General features: G+C 43.1%; 2 protein-coding genes across 2 annotated transcripts; both read left to right on the forward strand.

The window, feature by feature from the left end:
• The first annotated feature begins 2,235 nt into the window (after positions 1 to 2,235).
• On the forward strand, positions 2,236 to 5,751 carry LOC135494138 (uncharacterized). The gene has a single exon (XM_064782305.1). It carries the CDS (start codon positions 2,236 to 2,238, stop codon positions 5,749 to 5,751), a length of 3,516 nt encoding a protein of 1,171 aa, XP_064638375.1.
• A 120-nt stretch (positions 5,752 to 5,871) lies between these two features.
• LOC135494836 (uncharacterized) lies at positions 5,872 to 7,794 on the forward strand. Its single transcript, XM_064783512.1, has one exon. It carries the CDS (start codon positions 5,872 to 5,874, stop codon positions 7,792 to 7,794), a length of 1,923 nt encoding a protein of 640 aa, XP_064639582.1.
• The last annotated feature ends 7,915 nt before the right edge of the window (positions 7,795 to 15,709 follow it).

Consider the following 15,709-nt stretch of genomic DNA (forward strand, 5'->3'; position numbering starts at 1 on the left):
CATTAAGTGTGATGGTGGATGTAACAATGACTTTCACCCTGACTGTGTTGGCTTAAACCCAGAGGACATTCAGCAAGAAAAGTTCTTTTGTCCAGACTGCATGGTAAGCCTCATCTATATTACATTAGAAAAGACATGAAAAAAGAAGATGATGTTCAGGGAATTGCTAATAAATGTTTAAAAAATCATAATGTTGTCGTATCTGGGACAAATCTAGGAAAAGGTGTCTGTGGAAGCTTCGGCCATGACCTGCTGCTTTTGTATTTTGAACCAATCTTAACATACTCTGATGCGCAACCATCAGTGTGGGTAGTGGCTTTGAAATTAAGATAATTGTGGACGCTGCTGTCACCCATCAGGTTACTAATTTGGCCTTGAGTTGATTGCAAAAACAAAACTCTAATGGCCATAAAGCATTCTACATTGAAAAAGTAATAATGAGTCACAGTGGAGTGTTTAATATATGTTGTGGATAAAATTTCAGGAGGTTCAACAGGAAGGACACTCGCACTCACAGGAAGCAGAACATGTGCATCGTATAGATGCAATGGGAAATTGTGTTAACCAATCACCAGGATATGACTGTTGGGTAAGTTTTTTAATGATTTTTAACTGTAATATTTTACCTGTTGATTGATCATCCTTATTTACCTAATTTGCTTGCGAGGTAGTGCGGTGGTAGTGTTGCTACCCATTGTGCAATCAAGTCATGATGACAAAGGATATGAGCATTTGCCCACACGAGTTGATGGAATAGTGGGAAGAATGTCCACTACTCAGGTGATGCGCCTGGCTTATTCCTGAGTGAGAGAGTAAAATTCAAAAAATCTTTTTTTCTTATAAAGTTTTCGTAAGGAGTTTCACTTATAGTACCACAGGAATTTATTGATTTGTTCGTACCAGTGGTACTTTTTTTCCCTATTTATTCTGAGGCTGATCTCTTTTGCAATCTCTAGAGTCGACAATATTGCACTTCGTACACATGCTGCCATCTAGCTTTCACAAAAGCTAATTTGATCTTGCCAGGCTACGTCATGGTTGGTCAATAAGCTTTGACTTATAATTACCCAGGCTCCAATTCTGATAGAATGTGTCATTCAAATTTCATGTTCACCAGCAGCCGAGAGTCACATTGTTACGGCATATCGCCTTTAATTATTGTTGACGTCAGCGCCACCTATATTAGCCTGTGCGCTTTCCGCCATTGTGTTTTCCCGGTACAAAACCTTGCGGTTTTTGCCGATGTAGAAGAAGTCAAATTTAAGGCTAATTGTTCAGAAAAGAGTAGCCTAAAACAGAAGTATGTCAAGATGAATATGTATAGCAACATTAAGTGGCGTAATTTGCCCAAAATAATTAGATCAGTGCTGTAAAACTGTGTCCAACGACAGCGGACGTCTTGTAAAAGGTTAAGACACATGTACCTATCTACCACGCCTAATGTCAAGGCATTGTAGTATCAAAATCGTGGCCACGTGCAATGTTTTTCATATCAGCGTTTTAGAGAGGACATTGTGTCCCTTTGTAGCCCATTTAAAAGCTAGTCTGACAGAGTTATTTGTCTTTGCATATTGGAGTGAAGACTTTCTCCTTAGTACCGTTGAGTGTTCTCAGGTGGCAGCACCTTGTGGTGGTGTCTTCCAGTTGTCTAATTCTTGTGTCCTGCTAGCTGGACTTTGTAGCCTTTATATATTCATTGTGGAGATGTTAGACAAGTTAAACTGATGTCCTGGGATTTTGGGGATAATTTGGCTTACTTTGGGGTGAAGTTTTTGGTGGAGACATTGTCACAACCTGGGACGCTGGGTTGTCACAACCTGTCTTCACGCTCATGTACACTTACATTGTACATCTATATCTTGTCTGGCATCTCTGATGTTCTTGGTTATTTGCTAAAAAGACTAAGGAGTCCTTCCCATTTTGTATTTTCAGTTTTTACGTGAACCTGATGTAGTCAGTCGAAAGATGTACCTGTAACTGTGAATCTGCTGTACTTGACAAAACTACACGGTGATACGCTATTAAACTAAAGAGAAGGATCTTTAGACACGTCGTTCGTCTTCTGTTCATGGATGTGACTGTCTCTTACATGGATGATCCTAAGCTGAGAAGTGCATCGCCGCCACAGTAAAAACTCTGTTCAAGACTCTTATCGTAGAATACGGTGAATTCTTAATAAAGAACTTTACCATGTTGTGTGACTTTAACCGTAGTAACTGACTCAGAAGCTACATCATGGCTCAAAGCCAGATTGATCTTGCTAAAAGGGTTAAGTCCGAGAAACTGCTGATGCAGATGCTTACTGCCGAAAAAAGCAAGCTGGAAAAGAGCATACAACAAATGGAAGATGAGCTGAGGTCAAAACGAAGATATTTGACCTCGACTCCGGCAAGTCAGATACCTATTCCAGTGACATTGGTGACACCTGACGCCAGTAACATTGCTGTAAGCGCCCCTCACCACAGTGACGATGGGTGGAGCCCAGTACCCACCCCAAGACGGTCAAAGCCGTCAGCATTGCCACCACAGCCAACGCCTGAGCCAGAGAGGCCCACACCCACTCCAAGACGGTCAAAGCCGTCAGCGTTGCCACCACAGCCAACGCCTGAGCCTGAGCCAGAGAGGCTCACACCCTCTAGAGATCCTCTCAGTCAAGACTCTGAATCGAAAGGAGTTGGTGCAGCAGATGAGAGTATCGCCAAGTTAGCCGAAATCCTTACCGAATTGCAACGTCGGGACCACCTGCCGAGAGTTGAACCAGAAGTCTTCAAGGGTGATCTTCTTCAATATCCGCTATGGAACTCGTCATTTGAGACCATGATCGAAGCTTGTGTTACCTCAGTGACACAGCGATTACACTACCTGAGTAAATATACGGGAGGTGAAGCAAAGGAGGCTATTCGAGGTCTGCTCTCTCAAGGCACCGCAGATGCATACATGAGGGCAAGGTCGCTCCTAAAGGAAAGGTACGGAAATAAATTCATAACAGCAGAAGCCTACAAGCAAAGAATTGACAGTTGGCCTCATCTTAAGGCGGGAGATGGTAGGGAGTTGAGGAAGTTCGCCGACTTCTTGACAAGTTTTGCTAGTGCAATGAACTCAATCCGTTACCTAGATGGACTTAACAACCCAGATGAGAATAAGAAGATTCTTCGCAAACTCCCACGATATATTGTGGACAGATGGAGCAGGATTATTGATACAAGGCTGAGCAAAGATGATCCATCCTACCCAAGTTTTCAAGAATTCTGTGACTTCATCGTAAAGGAAGCCCGGATCGCATGCAGTCCAGTCAGTCTAAGAGGGGAGGACAGCAGTGGAAAACCAGACAAGGCAAAGGGGACCGCAAACCATTTCAAGTCGAAGACTTTGTCAACAGTTGCAAAATCGTCAAAAACTGAGCCGCAGCCTAAATCAGAACAGACCAGTCAGAAGCCTAAGCCAAAGGCCCGCAAGTGTGCTGTATGCAGTAATCCCCATGGAGTCGCCACGTGTCCAACCTTTGCAGCAATGTCTCTGACCGAGCGAAAAACTACAATCAAGGATAAGGCCCTGTGTTATGGCTGTCTGAGATTCGGGCACCGTCGAGCCACATGTAAAACAAAGCTGACATGTGAGGTGTGCTCAAAACTGCATCCAACTGTACTGCAGGATTACAATGCGGTAGCAATGCCTCAGACAGGCGTTGCCCCAGATAACGCTAACACTAACTGTGTAAAACAAGGACACAGGTGCTCTCATTCGTTAATCCTACCTGTCACCCTGTATCACGAGAAGGATCCAAGAAGAACAGTCGACGTTTACGCCCTCTTGGACCCACAGTCCGACACTTGTTTCGTCTCTGAGAATACAGCCAGAACCCTAGATGTTAAAGGATGTGATGTTACCCTCAGGCTAACAACCATGTTAGCTGAAGCCACTGTTAAGTCTACTAAGGTCACAGGCCTCCGAGTAATGGATGTTGATCGCAATTTGGATGTAGGCCTCCCAGTTACCTACACCAGAGACAAAAGACCTGCTACACATGGGCAGATACCTAGAGCTGACACTTTGAGAACAATTCCCCACCTGGCAAAGATAGCAGACAAGCTTCATCCTCATCAAGACATTGAAATCGGCCTGCTTGTTGGGATGAACTGCCCTCGACTCATGAAACCTAGAGATGTTGTCCCAGGAGGAAACAATGACCCTTATGCCATTTTGACCGATCTTGGTTGGGGAGTCATTGGTATCCTTGACTGCAGCTGTGAAGATGAAAGCCAAATAGAGTCCGCCTGCAGATCAATCAGTACTGAAGGAGGCAGTTGTCACTTTGCATTCAGAACCAAAGGCAAGGAGATAAGTCCAATTCTACTTAGTGAGTGGTTTGAACGAGAATTTCATGAAGACGACTCCGAAGAGAAGATGTCCTGTGACGATAGAAAATTTCTATCCAAGGCACGAGATGGACTACAGCAGTTAGAAAACGGACATTTTCAGCTGCCCCTGCCACTGAAGGATGACAACATGGTCCTGCCCAACAACAGACAGCTCGCTGTAAGGCGCTTAAATGGTCTGAAACGCCGATTACGCCGTGATGAAGCATATAAGGGAAAGTATGTTGATTTTATGGAGGACTTGTTTGTGAAGGGCTATGCCGAACCAGCCCCCAAGGAGACCCCTACAGGCCAAGTCTGGTACATTCCCCACCATGGTGTACTTCATCCCAAGAAGCCAGATAAACTCAGAGTTGTTTATGACTGCAGCGCTGCATATCAAGGACAAGTACTCAACAGCAACCTTCTCCAGGGTCCTGATCTCACAAACAATTTAACTGGCATACTTTGTCGTTTCCGGAAGGAGCCAGTGGCCTTCACCTGTGACATTGAGGCTTTCTATCACCAGGTATCTGTCGCAGAAGATAGTAGAGACCTTTTTCGCTTTCTATGGTGGAAGAACGGGCAGCTAGAAGAAGAGCCGACCGACTACAGGATGACAGTCCATGTGTTTGGAGCCACATCTTCCCCTGGATGTTGTAATTATGCGCTAAAGGCCACAGCAGACAAGTACGAAGAAAAACACGGAAAAGAGGCTGCCGATTTTGTAAGAGATAGTTTCTACGCTGATGATGGCATCCGGTCTGTCCCAACAACCAAGTCAGCCAAGGAGTTAATCGATTCAAGCCGCCAACTCTGTAAGGAAGGAGGTTTTCGTCTGCACAAGTTTGCATCTAATAAGAGAGAAGTATTGGACACCATCCCTGCTGCAGAAAGGGCAAAGAATCTTCAACACGTCAATCTGCTGCAAGACGATCTGCCAGTTGAGAGGACTTTGGGAGTAGAATGGTGCATCCAGTCCGATGCCTTTCGTTTTCAAATCCAGCTCCAAGGCAAGCCGTTGACAAGAAGAGGGATTCGATCTAGTATCAGCTCGGTCTTCGACCCCCTTGGACTGGTGTCGCCACTTGTACTGGTGGGGCGGAGGATTTTACAAGGATTGTGCAGTAGCGGCGCAGATTGGGATGACCCATTGCCAGAGGAAATCAAAATGGAATGGGAGAGATGGAGGCAAGAACTCATGATCCTGGCTGGCCTAGAAATACCAAGATGCTACAAGCCTGAAAATTCTGGTGAAGTCAAGACAGTCGAGTTGCATCATTTTTCCGATGCTAGTTTGGTCGGATATGGGCAATGCAGCTACCTTCGGATGATCGATGAAAACAACAATGTCGACACTGCCTTGGTCATGGCCAAATCCAGAGTCGTTCCGTAAAAGCCCATTACAGTTCCAAGGCTCGAGCTTACTGCCGCAGTAACATCTGTCAAAATTAGCAAGTTCCTGAGGCGAGAGCTGCAATATAAAGACCTTACAGAAGTATTTTGGACTGATAGTATGGTTGTCTTGGGATACATCGCAAATGACGCCAAGCACTTTCATATATATGTAGCAAATCGAGTACAGAAGATCAGGGACAATACAGCTGTGGAGCAATGGAGGCACATCGCAACCGACAACAACCCAGCCGACCTCACATCTCGAGGAGCAAACGCCAGAGAGTTGATCGACAGCCAGCTGTGGTGGAAAGGGCCAGCCTTCCTTTCCACTTTGAAGCCACTCAGTCCTTGCAAGATTGACAACCTTGGTGAAGGGGATCCAGAGATCAAGAAGATGACAACCCTGGCAACTGGAGCTGTAATTGAAGCTGACATAGGCCTACTCCCAAGATTGCAGCGATTCTCAAGTTGGTACAAGGCTAAAAGAGCTGTCGCTGTCTGCCTGAAGTTCAAGGAGAGGTTGCTTAATCGGACAGCAAGGTTTTCTACATACAAGCCAGTGACAGCTGAAGAAATCGCTCAAGCTGAGATGTTGATCCTTAAGACAGTCCAAGCTGAGGCTTACTCTGAAGAAATGCCCATTCTTCGAGGAATTAAGGCTGTAGACGACAATGCTGACCAGAAGGGGTCCACAAACCGAGACAGTTGCAGGAGGCGAGACTTAGTTCTGAAGAAAAGCAGCAGCTTGTACAGACTTGATCCTTATCTGGATGAAAATGACATCATCAGAGTCGGTGGACGGATCAGAAGAGCTAACGTTCCGAGGGGAGTCAAACATCCAGTCCTGCTGCCTAAAGACAGTCACATCACCAGGGTAATAGTCCGGCATTTCCACGAAAGGACCGGTCATGGAGGTCGCAACATGACTCTGAATGAGGTCCGAGCCCAAGGATATTGGATAACATCTGCAAGATCCAGCATCACGTCCTGTCTGAGTAAATGTGTCATCTGTCGTAAGCTGAGAGGACCCCCCTTGGGTCAGAAGATGGCCGATTTACCTGAAGATCGCATGAAAGAAGCTCCACCATTTACTTACGCCGCAGTCGATTATTTTGGCCCCTTCCTTGTTCGTCAGGGCCGGAGTGATCCAAAGAGATATGGAGTCTTGTTTACCTGTCTGAGCTCGAGAGCCATACATATCGAGACAGCTAACTCGCCGAGTACGGATTCCTTCCTAAATGCATATCGTAGATTCGTGTGTCGCCGTGGCCCCGTAAGGCTTTTGAGATCGGACCAAGGAACGAATTTTGTCGGCGCCAAAAGTGAGTTGGCTGCAGCTCTGGCAGAAATGGATGAAGACGGGGTGAGGAGACGCTTACTCTTAGATGGATGTGATTGGATTAAGTTCGAGATGAACGTACCCCATTCTAGTCATATGGGTGGGGTATGGGAGAGGATGATCCGATCAGCTAGAAACGCGCTGTCTGCACTACTTGTTACTCACGGAGACCGATTGGATGACGAAATGCTGCGAACATTGATGGTTGAGGCCGAAGCCATCGTAAACAGTCGCCCATTGACGTGTGTAGATACCAACTCGCCTGACACACCGGAGCCATTAAGTCCCAGCCAGCTGCTTACAATTGAGACAAGGGTCATCATGCCGCTGCCAGGCAACTTTCAACGAAACGACATCTACTGCCGTCGCCAATGGAGGCGTGTACAATATCTAGCAAACGAGTTTTGGTCTCGCTGGCGGAAGGAATTCTTACCAACACTACAGGAAAGGAGAAAATGGACCAAGTCGTGGCCAAGCCTGGCCATAGGTGTCATCGTGTTGGTTATCGATGACGGAGTCGCAAGGTGTAACTGGCCAATGGGGAGAGTATTGGAGACGTTTCCTGGGAAGGACGGACTCGTTAGAAAGGCACGCATACAGGCTGGACAGTCAGTTTTGGATCGCCCTGTTCACAAGTTGATCTTGCTGCTGAAACCAGCTACGCCATCTGTTGTTGAGGATAATACGGACAATTGGGACTGATAATTGACAGACCCGAGATTCCCGAACGGAGAAGCCTGGGATTGTGCTATACTGTCGCGACTGTGAAATCCTATCTTTGGGATGCTTGTAGTGGTGAATTTGGATGAGTAGCCCGTACAAAACATTTGGTGTTGTTTTGGTCATCAAGCTGGTTGTTAACCCAGCATTTTGGTTTTTTTTGTTTTTTCTTCTAAAGCGCATTGTGTTAAAATTGGGCTCTTTCCAGATTGACTGATGCAGGCTGATTCAAAGGTGGACAAGTTCATTTTAGCCCTTTAGTGTGGGTTTTTCAAGCTACTCTAAGTTCTGTGGATACGTTCAGTTTGAAATTCATATGTTGGAATGTGTATTCTATGGTGGAACTGGAAAACAGGAGCAGACATTGTCTCTTTCAAGGAATAGCTCAAGTGATTTCCTCCGTTTTTGCATGGGTAGTCTTGTGCAAGTCGCATACTGTATCGTCATGGTCATGGGGATTCAGAGCGCCAGATTTGGCATTGGGTATATTCTATGCCAAGTTTGGTAGGTTCATTTTGAAGTACGACTTGCTCAAGCTTGCCGAAGTGTTTTTTGGGTCGAATTGTCTGCATTTGTGACAATTTAATATTCCGAGGTTTTCACTATTTTTGATAGTGAGACATTTCACCCAAGGGTTAAAGGACATTAACCCCTTGTCTTTGTGAGATATTTTCGTTGATATTATGAGGACACTTCAGTAGTGTAAATTGATAGGACAATTTAGGAGAGCAATGTTACGGCATATCGCCTTTAATTATTGTTGACGTCAGTGCCACCTATATTAGCTCGTGCGCTTTCCGCCATTGTGTTTTCCCGGTACAAAACCTTGCGGTTTTTGCCGATGTAGAAGAAGTCAAATTTAAGGCTAATTGTTCAGAAAAGAGTAGCCTAAAACAGAGGTATGTCAAGATGAATATGTATAGCAACATTAAGTGGCGTAATTTGCCCAAAATAATTAGATCAGTGCTGTAAAACTGTGTCCAACGACAGCGGACGTCTTGTAAAAGGTTAAGACACATGTACCTATCTACCACGCCTAATGTCAAGGCATTGTAGTATCAAAATCGTGGCCACGTGCAATGTTTTTGTGTCCCTTTGTAGCCCATTTAAAAGCTAGTCTGACAGAGTTATTTGTCTTTGCATATTGGAGTGAAGACTTTCTCCTTAGTACCGTTGAGTGTTCTCAGGTGGCAGCACCTTGTGGTGGTGTCTTCCAGTTGTCTAATTCTTGTGTCCTGCTAGCTGGACTTTGTAGCCTTTATATATTCATTGTGGAGATGTTAGACAAGTTAAACTGATGTCCTGGGATTTTGGGGATAATTTGGCTTACTTTGGGGTGAAGTTTTTGGTGGAGACATTGTCACAACCTGGGACGCTGGGTTGTCACAACCTGTCTTCACGCTCATGTACACTTACATTGTACATCTATATCTTGTCTGGCATCTCTGATGTTCTTGGTTATTTGCTAAAAAGACTAAGGAGTCCTTCCCATTTTGTATTTTCAGTTTTTACGTGAACCTGATGTAGTCAGTCGAAAGATGTACCTGTAACTGTGAATCTGCTGTACTTGACAAAACTACACGGTGATACGCTATTAAACTAAAGAGAAGGATCTTTAGACACGTCGTTCGTCTTCTGTTCATGGATGTGACTGTCTCTTACATGGATGATCCTAAGCTGAGAAGTGCATCGCCGCTACACACATATTTTAAGAAACAATGTCATTCTTATTTGCATGACAATTATGTGAAATTATGATTTCAGATGCAGAAAGAAATTGGTGGACAAAATGACACAAACATTTCCAAAAAGGTGAATGAAGAAAATGTAAGTCAGAGTACAGAAGCAAATTTATCAACAACTACTGAATGTTGCATATAATTGACAATCGATGGTCGGACACCTGCAAAAATGACACACCTTGCTGCAACAGAAACGTGATAAAGAAGCTGCATCAGTGAAAACAGTGTTTTGTGTAAATTAGGAGTGGCAAATTCATAAGGCCCTCATAAATCCAAAGTGGTTATTCACAGCCTCGGATCATGCATTAGGGGAAGATTTTCCTCCAACCCACCAGCAGTAAGGTTTTCTCACCTGAAATTTTCAACTTTCACCCAGAAAACTTTTCAATTTTCAGTCAGAAAAACCTTACGGCCTGTAGTAAGAGAAAAATCTTCCCCCAATCCCTTTTCATAATCAATCACAGTCAAAATAATGGCTAACTGGACTTAGCGCTACGAAACAAAAACAAGCGAAATGGAGGAGTGACCCTTATTTTTCATTGTGCCTGGTTTATTGTTCCTATAATAAACTTGGGGCTAACACAGCCACAGAATAGCTCGGTCTCCGATTTGTGGATGACGTAATGCTTCGTCGTGGGGTAAATTCAAGGATCAATACATTAGGTACATACTATTCAAAGTGATGGTGTAGTGCATAAGTCATAGGTTTGATTCTTGATAGTTACTCCTCAATTGCGTTGATTGTGTTCTTTGCAAAATGATAGTACAAGGTCCAGTAATGCCTAAATTTGTATGGCACACTACCCTACCCAGTGGGTAGCTCGCGCTCAGGTGCCACTTTATGGCCACTATACACGATAAAGTATTTTACAATGACATGAATGACATGAATGACATGAAATATTTAATACAGTTTTCTCTGCATATTTGTTATTTCCCATCCCAATCCATCGTCAACAGTACACTCAAATTAGTGTGTCACTGGTATGTCGCTGGCACATTATTCACAGCAGAACTCTCTCAAATGTAGCACGGGAAGGAGGAGAAGCAGAACAGATGTCAGTTTTGATAGTATGACTTGGATGATGGTCTTCTGTAATTACTGGCAATTGCAAAGAAGAGCAATAGTTAATTTTTTCTTCCCTTTCAGATATCAAGCCTTCCATACGAGATAATGGAAAATATCCTGGTGCAGGTGTGCCGAGATGATGATAATGTCAAATCAGATTATTCTGACGGTGTTAAACAACAGAGAGAGGTCATGAGGGAGGTGTGCCACCATTGGAGAAATATTGTCTCCCGGCCAATCTTTGTTAAAGAAGTCTACAAAGTTTGGTTGCGTGGTAAGTAGTCATCTGATATATATGTGGAATAGTAGCATTCAGTGCTACATGTACATTACTAGTTATGCTCTGTTACAACCATTAGGGCTTAATAATGAGTAATGAAATAAATCAACTTAAATGTAACTGAAAAGGACTTGGAGTAAATGAACCCGGCATACCTAGCCAATGCTTATAGCCTCCCTTTAAATATGTATCTAGAAAAAAAAAAAATTCCCATGAGGATATGTCTTAAGAACAATATGGTATAACATTTAAAACTTTGCACTCAAACTGCTTTTCAATTTTTAGTGCGTCAAGGGCAGCCAGCAAATAACAGTATTTTCACTATCCAGGTTTAATGAATAATAACCAGTATGCATTTTGTCTTTATTTAGATGTGGCTGGAGTGAAGAAATGTGGCAAGAAGATCCAACAGGAGTGTAGATTCGAATCAACAAGGTGCCTTCACTATGGAAGTGAATTTGAAAACTTTGTGGGATTTCAGCAAAGCAATGGCTGCCTTCAATACTATTCCGAAGGAAAACAATATTGCTCAGTCACCTGTGAGAAAGAAGCTGGAGCTTATGACAGCTCAGATGAAAATGGAGAAGACAATGATGACAACTGAGGTCAAATTGTATAGTTTGACTTTCACTAATTTAACGACAATTCATTTACGCATCAACCCTTTAGGTGCCAGACTTATTATGATTAATTAAAGCTTTTGTCCCTGAAAACACTCCACCAGGAGTCTCAAGCTTTCAAGCTTTGTTCTTGCCAGTCTCGCTCTTGAAACGGTCACCAAAATTACCTTCTCATTTTCGTAACCTTTTATGTAAACCTAGTTCCAGGCACAACGGTTTATTTCGTTTATTTTCGGACAAATTGTCAACAACTCTTTCTATCAATTTCCTGGATGCGTCGCCATTTTATCGGTCATGTGACCTGGACGGCGGCCATCACTGTTTACAATTTCCTCGTATTTTTATTGGTTCTTCCTATCACGTGAGTGGCTGAGGAATGCCGAATGACCTCCTTTCCTACAGCACCGCTAAAGTCAAAATTACATTGTTACCTCTCTCACGAAAACTTCTTTTAACTTGCAAATTTGGAACTTATCTCGATTAATCGTAAGCTTATTTAATCACTCCTTAGCATGTGCCTCGAACTACGGTGTTTTAAGTTATATTCAGTGCGATCTCTGCCAGGAAACGAAGGCTTTTGTATCGGGTTGCTTGGTGATCTTTTCATATTTTAATTGGGGGTGTATTTGTGTGCGCAGTGCATTGTGGATCGGAATGTCAGTTGAATTATCATGTGGTCACGTGGACTTCGGGTATTTAATGGGATAGCGTGGGTTTCCGAGCAGACCGGCTCAGATGCGATTAGACGCAGACGTTTTTCTCCTCTTGCTAAGAGTCGAGCGTTGGTACGTTTTTTCATCTCCTCCTTTCTTCAGGAGTTGAGGGTACCCTTTTTATTCCTCTGTCTGTGGAGAGGCCAGTGATTTGCTCAAGTCTCTGACTGATACAAATTCTTTTTTTTTCTGCATACCCCTCGTGCTGCTGGTGGATCACTGGGGCCTTGCGGTCACTGCAGACCATTTCAAAATCGCTAGACCTCCCGATATGCGTGTTGAGCTCACGTAATTTTCTTTGGACCAGTTTTTTTGCTTCTGGCGAGCTCACCAGGTTGGACTGGTAAACGGGCCCAGAATCTCCTGTATCGGGTAACTTCAATTGCGGGAATCTTTCTGTTTTGCTGGGGCAAAACTTGTATACACCTGGAATCGAGGTGTGGTTTGATTCTTCTTGGAATAATTTTATTCCAAGAGGTTTTTTTTTAAAAATATTTGTCCATGCCAGTCTCCTGAGGATTAACCCCTTGCCATTCTGCCTTGATTTGCAACAGTTGCTAACTGTTGCCCTGACGACGTATATCTGAAGTGATTGTATTGCCACGGATGAGTGGTCTGTCTCCCTGATGTTTTATGAGGGACCATTTATGTGCGATTGTGTTGACTATTGTGATGTACCTGTATATATTGATGTTGTAACCGGGTGTGGGTGGGGTGATTATTGAGGATAAATGCCGTATATTTTAACTGTTGGCCTGGACTTTATTTAATTGGATTACCCGCCTGATGTCAGTGTATATCAGGGGGCGTCATTTTGGCCGAGATAATTTATGACAAGGAGGATCAGTAAGTTTGGCCAGAGGCTCTGACCTGGAGGTCACCACTGGTACTTTTAGCCCCGAGGTTGTGACACTCTCCTATATACGTTTTGAATGGAAATCAACCATTTCAAAGTGCTTTTAATTTGTCGATGATATCTCGGAGTGACCAATCAGCAAATTTTTCATTTTTAGAAAACTCTATTCAAATATTAGGCCTAGTTTGAAAGACTCGATGCATCACATATGCAAGAGTATACTGGTACCTAACGCATGGATAGATGGTAAAGGGTTACAGAATGATTTTGGCTTTGAATATCACCACAATGATTGTTGTGAAGGTAGACATGGGTAATAAAACCCGGATGGCGCTGTTATGTCAATTTCAGAAAATTTGCAGATTGGTCACTTTTTTGTGAAATCATCAACGAGTTCATGTCTGCAAAACAATTTTTAAATCGTGCTGATCATATAATGTCATGGCGTTTTTCCAAAATCTGAATGTAGATATGATGCATATCTGATATTTGGATGTGTCTGTACCGTTGTCATTGTTATTTGAGACCAGTACAAGTATAAAATGCTAGGTGTTGTTACAAATAATAGAGGTGATTGATGATGGGCTAATGTATATTTTTACCTTCCAACTGTGGAAGCCAGATGAAAAAAAATGATCACGGTTGGTTTGATACAATTTTCAGTCTGAATGGCCAAGGGCAAGGTTTTTCACAAGGTACAAAATCTAAAACTGTATAAACAGTGGTGCCACTGGGTGTTTCGTCATTATTTGTTGACATTTGGTACATACATGTACATGCAACAACCTATTTCTATAGATCGAATGGGAAAATCATGGACGGAAATCTGGCCAAGCTTTTCTGGTTTTTCCTGTGGTCATATCAGTTCATAGATCCAATGGTTTTGTGATTAGGTTTTGTGATGAGCAAAAGCACCAGCAGTCTCAAAAACGACCACATTCTGTGCCAAATATTACAAGGAAAAATGGGATTTTGGTAGCATGTTCCATCTAGTGATGGTAGGGTTTATGCTTCTGCATATAAAATGCAGTTTCAATTGTGATACCATGGCAAATTTTATTGCCTTCAGTCCCTATCTTGACACTAGAGGTGTTGATTTTGTTGCCTGCAGCGCCTCTAGTAACAGGTAAATTGGCACCATCTTGAAAAGCAGTACCGCAGATGTCGGAATGTAAAGAATCTTTACAATTGCAAAGAGGCTATCCCATCACTGGTCTGGGGCTGAGGGGTACTATCACATGCGATTTACTTTTACACTTCCAGTTCACAAAATGTTTTGTTGCTTACCCTTACGGTACCCTCATTGAGTTTTCTGGCCACGTACGCCATGAAATAAGTGTGCAAATATTTTTTATTATCAACTTTGATTAGAATAATTCCCTATTCAGCTTTATGCTTGTCAGACACATATCGGCCGTTTTAGCAAGATATTAGAGATGAAATGGCCAGGGCCATTGTGCTCACCTCATGTGGAGGAAAGATGGATAAAGAGCATGGTATTGTGTCATGTAGTGTTAGGTTTGATGTAGGTCCAAGCAATTACAATTTCCTCAAAATGGCCAATTTACAGTACATTCGACCTCTGTGACCTTGAAAAGTAGGTCAAATCAAAGAAGACCCGGGTGACACATTGAATGGTTGTTAGAATTAGATGTACCTATGATATAAAATTGGTGCCAATTGGGCAAGTCATTACTAGGAATAATGGCATTTTGAAGAATTTAGGATTTGGCCCCCTCCCTGGAGGCCAAACGGCAAATCAGATCGCAGCAATCTTCGGTACCTGAGATCACCTGACCAAGGGGTACATGTGTACTTAATTTGTGATCAATAGTCATTGCAGTTAAGAAACGTGCCATAGTTACGGCCTGACGGCGAATTTACACCATTTGACCTCTGTGACCTTGACAAGAAGGTCAAATTAAAAACCTGTGTGACATATACTGTATGGTGGTTAGATGTACCCATGATATCAAATTGGTGGCAATCGGGCAAGAAGTTAAGGAATAATCACATTTTTAAGGTTTTGGGATTTTGCCCCCTGGTGGTCAAGTGGTAAATCATATTGGACCAAACTTCGGTCCCTGAGATCACCTGACTAAGGGGTAAATGTGTACCAAATTTGGTATCAATAGTCATTGCAGTTTAGAAACGTGCCATCGTTACATCCTAACGGCCAATTTACACCATTTGACCTCTGTGACCTTGAAAAGGAGGTCAAATCAAAAACCCGGAGGATATATGATGCACCTTTGCTAGAAGTACCTACCATATTTTTTTCAAAATTTCCCGACTACTATTAAGGGAGATATTGCATATTTTCACTTTTAATGTTTGGCCCCCTGGTGGCCAAACCATGAAACGAATCGAACCGAAACTTGGTCTCCAAGGTGTCATTACATAAGGGTACATGTGTACCAAGTTTCAACTCAATAGCTCTAACAGTTACGAAACGTGCCCTGCTAACGGACGACGGACGACGACGACGACGACGGACGACGGACGCCACGGTATGGGATAAGCTCACCTCTGCTAAGAGGTGAGCTAAAAACGTTTGAGAAGGATTAATGTGAAGGGGAATACTATTTTGACTGTGAAACTGAAATTTAATTGGAGG

This window comes from Lineus longissimus, chromosome 1, assembly GCF_910592395.1.
Source record: "Lineus longissimus chromosome 1, tnLinLong1.2, whole genome shotgun sequence".
Taxonomy (NCBI): domain Eukaryota; kingdom Metazoa; phylum Nemertea; class Pilidiophora; order Heteronemertea; family Lineidae; genus Lineus; species Lineus longissimus.

Coding starts and splice junctions, on each gene's coding strand:
- LOC135494138 (XM_064782305.1), top strand. CDS start 2,236: ATGGCTCAAAGCCAGATTGATCTTGCTAAAAGGGTTAAGTCCGAGAAA.
- LOC135494836 (XM_064783512.1), top strand. CDS start 5,872: ATGGTTGTCTTGGGATACATCGCAAATGACGCCAAGCACTTTCATATA.